Genomic DNA, 5,543 nt, shown 5'->3' with positions numbered 1-5,543 from the left:
GGCTAGCGCAGCGTCGAACGCAGCGACAGCAGCCGCCGCATCGCTCAAGTGGCAGATCGCAATACCGATCGCCATGTGGGACTGGACCAAGGTCGGGTCGAGCTCGGTCGCGCGCTGTATATATTAGTTGGAGAGACCTATTTGGAGCTGGGCCCACCAACCTGAGAGTAGTGGAGCGCCGAGCGATAGTCGCGCAGATGAGAGTACACCGCGCCGAGGTTGTGGTACACGAATGCGTTCTCGGGCGCAATGATCTAGTCGCAAGACTCTAGTACGACGAACTAGACTAGACAACTTGATACCAAAGCGTCGTTGGTCAGTGTGAGGGCCGTGTCATGGTCGCCTTGCTGCAAATGCACGGCCGCGAGGTTGATCAGCAGCGGCAGGAAGCTCGGGTGCGACCGGTTCAAGGGTGTTAACGGTATCGCAAAGACAGACGCTGCCTTCTCGAAGTCGAGCTGGTCGCGGTAGATGAGCCCAAGAGAGTTAAAGGCGTCCATGTGGGCTTGGTGGAACGGCGGCGCAGCGATAGCAACAGCCGCTTCGAGCACAGCGACCGCATGAGAGCCTGGGAAATGGTCGAGAAGCAGCTGCGCGTAGGCGTACTGCGCGTCAAAGTCGTGCGTATCAAGGCTGAGCAGCGCCTCGTAGCAACCACGGGCCACGTCAAAATGGCTTGCTGCAGTGTAGGCAGCGCATGTTCTGCGCATCTCACTGGCACTTGGAGCTGCCTACGAAGAATCATCAGTGTATTGATGTGGCGACACGAGCGAGAGACCTGTACGGTAGTGTCAGGGGCTAGCTCCACGGTGTGCGTCGCAGGCGCGAGCTCGGCTGGCCGCGCCAAGGACGGTAGCATGCTCGTGGCATCACGCGTCAGAAGCGCCATTTCGCCGAAGATGCATGCGGCGCCGAGCCACAAGAGCGTGACGAGGTAGAGAGGCGAGGCCATGGCGGAAGCGGCGTCTAATGCCCCAGTGCCACGCGATTGCGATCTTTTGACAAGCGTACTTAATCAGACATACATGCTTGTTAAGTGCGGCTAGGTACACCCAATATGTTGAGCTTTGCAACAGCGAGTCAAGAGTCGAGGTCAATGTTGCCTTCCTGGTACTCGGGTAGACCAATGCATTCCCTAAGCTGGCATGGTGTTGTACGAGTGCTTGTATATTAAGAAGTTACGAAGAAGGATGTTGAGAAGGAGGACGAAGGCGTCTCGCGCTTGACCTCGTCCGCCGCGTGCTTTATCGACCGCGGTGAAACGAGCTCGCACCATAGCCAGTTGCGTGCATTTAGATGCTCGCTGAAGTACGGTGGACGACCTGTGAGCATCACGTGGCAGCACAGAAGGCGTGACGACTGGCCATGGACGTGGCAGCGATCCACGGTCATTACGAAATCGTTGCCTTCTTGCTATCCGAGCGGCACGAAGGCTTCACGCCCGCCGCGCTCCAAGCTACGTCAAGTCGCAAGATTCGTCAATTGCTAGAAGCGCATGCAGCGTCGCATCTTCGTCCAGCGACCACCGTGCTTGCGCCCGCAGACGACCCTCTCGCGTGGCTGTCCACCCCCGTACATTGACTCGACGCCTCTAGTATCACTGCGTTGCACATGAACGTCGTGGGATCTTGACGTCTCTCGTCATCGAGCACAGAGCGACGAGACATTGGTTGCGATAGGATTAGGGTTAGGGTTACACTAGGGGTCGGGTTCTGCCGGGTCGCCGATGCCACAGACGAGGGACAATGGCAAAAAGTGCGATTGGTGTAGCATTAGCTGCCTACGAGTCTATGGTTTACGCACTTAGTGCTTGTACGCGTTCCCGAACGCGACCGCATGGGGGAACCAGCCCTTGACCTTGGCAGCAAACGCCGTGGACTCTTTGGCGTCCGAAAAGCGCGCGACGACCGCAACCGCCGCTTCGTACGTCTCGACCGCCCCCTGCGCCTTGTCTTCGAGAAGCCACGCGCTGATCCAGCTCTTGCTGGCCTTGGCGTCGACGAGGCAAGCAGCTTCGGCGACGGCGACGCGCCACACCAAGCTCGTCGCACCGTGCGAGCTCTTGGCCGCCGCGACGACCGCCGAGAGGTCCTTGGCGCCACGGAAGAGGATCGTCTTGGCCTCGCCGAGGAGTTTGGCAACCAGTGGCGACGCAATCGGCGTGACCGAGTAGAGCTGCACAAGGCGCACCAAGAGCGGTGCGCTCCATGCATCGCGGGGCGCCGCCAAGAGCGCTTCGAGGCAGAGAAGGTACTTTTGTTGCCGGAATGCCACGTCGAACGCCGCCACGTTGGTCTCGACGGCGTTGGGCGCGTACTCCTTGAGGATGCTCACGAGGCGCCACGCCTCCTCGAGCGGCGCCTTGGTAAGGAGCGCCTCGCCGAGCGGGTCGGTGTCGACTGGCGTCTCACGCGCACGCTGCGTCGGCTTCTTCTTGGTCTTGTCGAGCTTCTCGCGCTCGGCGGCCTCCTGCTCCTTCTGGAGCTGCGACTGCACGTTGGCTTCTTCGGCCTTGCGGAACTCGGCCTTGCGGGCCTTGGCGGCCGCACGCTTGGCCTTGGCCTTGTCGGCCGCCGACATCTTGGCATCCGGGCTCGTCTCCACCGCAGAGGCGTTGGGCACGTCAAAGCGGGCGAGCTGGACCGCGATCGCGCCGTGGAGCGCCTTGACCATGACCTTGTGCTGCAGCAGCGTGTCGCACATGCGGAGCATCTGCACATACGCACGCAGCGTCATCTTGCGCATGCAGTAGCTGTGAAAGTCAAACTGGTCGTCCTATATAGTCGCGAAAAATGAGAAAAAATGCATAAAAACTGTACAAAACTGTACAAAATGTACAAAAATGTACACATTTTGGAACAGGACGTACAATAAAGTCGTTGAAGTGCTTCTCGACGGCCGCAAACTTCTTGAGCGCGGGGCCGTTGGCCTGCAGACGCGAGTGCGCAGCCGCGACCGCGTTCTCGTACCACATGCACTGCATCTCAAAGAGGTTCTGCTGCGGGTCGCCTTCATGGCGCGTGAAGAGCGCGATCGTCGCTTCGGCCTCAGCGATCCGGTTGGCGCGCAAAAAGTACTTGGTCGCCTTGTTGTTGATGTACCTAGCCCCACATGCTACATAAAGAGGATGTCAAGGATCAAGCCAGTACCGATCTGCAAGGTCGAGCTTGCGGCCTTCGTCCACGATCGTCGCGGCGGCCGAGTAGTCGCCAGCGTGCTTGAGGATGCGGCCCTTCATCTGGTAAAACTCGAGGACTGTCGGCGTGTGCGTGAGGCACTTGTCGATGAACTCGAGCGCGCGGCTCACTTCACGGAGGCGGTCGTAGTGCTGCGCGGCCAAGTAGAGGCGCCAGACCCACTCGCTCGACGCCACGCTAGCTTCCTCCGAGAGGTACGTTGCCATGAGCTCCGAGAGGAGCGGCTGCGCGGCAGGCGAAGCGTAGAGCGACTTGACGTCCGAGCCGAGCGACGGCACGCCCTTCTTGAGCCCACGGCGAAGGTACGCATCGAGCTTGGCCTTGAGGTCGGCGCCGCTGAGAACGTCGAGCGCAATGCGGCAGTGCGTTTGGCAGTCGGGCGTCTTGTTGTAGTACGCAGCGAGCGTCGTCTTCTCGGCCTGCGTGAGCGAAGCGGTCGTCGACGGGAGCGACGAGAGCTTGAGCCACGAGGGCTGCTGGCAGAGCGCAGCCTGGACGCCGCGGTGGTACGCGTAGTTGTCCATGTTGATGTCGAGGAGCTCGGCGTAGATGGCCATCGCGTCGTCGTGCGCGCCCTCTGCACATGCACATGTGAGCGAGGCGGTGATCGAGGATGGAGGACGTACGGAGGATCAAGCACTCGGCCTTGCGCTGACGCCACACGAGCGTGTCGAGCACATACGGCTTGATGGTCTCGAGGTGCGCAAGGCAGGCAGCAATGTCGCCCGTCTCCTGGATGATCTCGTTCTGGTAGAGGTACATTTCGCTGTCGTCGTAGTTGCTACAAGGGCATCGTTGGCATAGGAGGAAGAGACATGGGCGCGTACGCATCCCGCGACGATTCGAGCGTCGCCGAGTACTTGTCGAGGATGTCGATCGCCGTCTGGTGCGTGCCATGCAGGTGGTGCGCGATCGCGAGGCCAATCCAGTTGTTGCGGTTGTTGGGCTTGAGCGTGAGGAACATGCGGCGCGTCTCGCAGTAGCCCTTGAGGTCGCGCATCTGCACCTGGAGCAGGTAGAGATCGCGGAGGATCTGCGCATTGTCCGGGTCAATGCGCAACGCTTGGCGGTAGCACTAGCATGCGTGTGAGCGACAAATGTGACGTCAGAGAGCGTACCTTGATGGCCTCGGCGTAGTTGCGGTCCGAGCGGTACAGGAGGCCGTAGACGTGCCAGCACACGTGCGACTTGAGGTCGCGCTTGACGCCCTGACGCACAAACTCGTACGCTTCCTAGAGCATCGCCTCAGCGCCACGCATGCAGGATCGATGCACGTACTTCCTTCTTGCCCATGCAGTTCAAGGTCAAGCCCTTCATGGCGAGCGTCTCGCCGTGCTCCGGGAACTTCTTGAGGATCGCGTCCGCCGCCTTGAGACCCTTCTTGTACTGCTTGATCTCATAGTATTTCTACCTCGCGCATGAGCCATACGCCCAGGGCGACCATCATGACGTACCACAATGGAGCGGAAGAGCGTGCTCTCCTTCGAGGGCAACTGCTTGGACATGGCGGCTGGCGTCGGCCACAAAATGCTGAGTGGCTCGTCAGCAATTCGCTGGTCGTATACCCCGGGGTACCTCGAAAAACCAGGGCCCCCATAATTGTATCTTTGGCTTTGCAGCCTACATATCTCATTTTTTGTATTGTGTAAAAACACCATGAATAAAAATACATGGGGCCCTCCTCAAACGATACAGGCGTTGCGTACACCGGGTGCTTCAAGTGCACACTTAAGCGAATGGCTAATTGCACGCCAGGATTTGCCCGCTTCAACGCGATGAGGCAAAGCCCCACAGAGCCTCTCTGGAGCAGCGCAGGCCAAAGCAGCCAAGCTACAAGACGCTATACGAATGCACCCAACAGGCCAAGCCACACGGGGCGCTCCGTAAAAAAGCTGCTGCATTGGATCAGATAGCGAACCGTCGAAGCATAAAAAGGCGCCGTTGGCCTCGATCTGGCGACGACGACCCACAGGACATCCACTCGACTGCATTAGCGATTGTCGAGCCGAGCGCAACGTGCCGCAGTGCTACGAGTTGCTGTCCGCGTCGTTCACGTGCATTCCAGGCCGACAGAGCGGAGCAGAGTGGGCAAACCCAGCTGGGTGTTTCTAGTCGTACCTAATGTACCACTCTACCCGATAAAGTGCGGTTTACCGCAACTCGACTCAAGATCGCAATCGCGTGGCACTGGCAGCGAGCGCATCGGACGCCGCTTCCGCCATGGCCTCGCCTCTCTACCTCGTCACGCTCTTGTGGCTCGGCGCCGCATGCATCTTCGGCGAAATGGCGCTTCTGACGCGTGATGCCACGAGCATGCTACCGTCCTTGGCGCGGCCAGCCGAGCTC

General features: G+C 59.7%; 2 protein-coding genes across 2 annotated transcripts; both read right to left on the bottom strand.

Annotated features, from left to right (window-relative positions):
• Positions 1-137: 137 nt before the first annotated feature.
• On the bottom strand, positions 138-952 carry SDRG_03940 (hypothetical protein; the record flags this gene model as incomplete). The annotated part of the gene is made up of 3 exons (XM_008609589.1): positions 138-254; positions 303-731; positions 779-952. 3 exons carry the CDS (start codon positions 950-952, stop codon positions 138-140), a joined length of 720 nt encoding a protein of 239 aa, XP_008607811.1.
• A 788-nt stretch (positions 953-1,740) lies between these two features.
• On the bottom strand, positions 1,741-4,728 carry SDRG_03939 (hypothetical protein). The gene is made up of 8 exons (XM_008609588.1): positions 4,652-4,728; positions 4,476-4,604; positions 4,316-4,429; positions 4,025-4,272; positions 3,824-3,978; positions 3,150-3,774; positions 2,870-3,101; positions 1,741-2,775 (listed from the first exon to the last, which is right to left on the bottom strand). The coding sequence occupies exons 1-8, from the start codon at positions 4,700-4,702 to the stop codon at positions 1,804-1,806; spliced, it is 2,526 nt and encodes an 841-aa protein (XP_008607810.1). The 5' UTR covers positions 4,703-4,728; the 3' UTR covers positions 1,741-1,803.
• Between the last annotated feature and the right edge of the window lie 815 nt (positions 4,729-5,543).

Source organism: Saprolegnia diclina (genome assembly GCF_000281045.1).
Source record: "Saprolegnia diclina VS20 unplaced genomic scaffold supercont1.9, whole genome shotgun sequence".
Taxonomy (NCBI): Eukaryota; Oomycota; class Saprolegniomycetes; order Saprolegniales; family Saprolegniaceae; genus Saprolegnia; species Saprolegnia diclina.
This window is presented reverse-complemented; position numbering and strand designations above follow the sequence as displayed.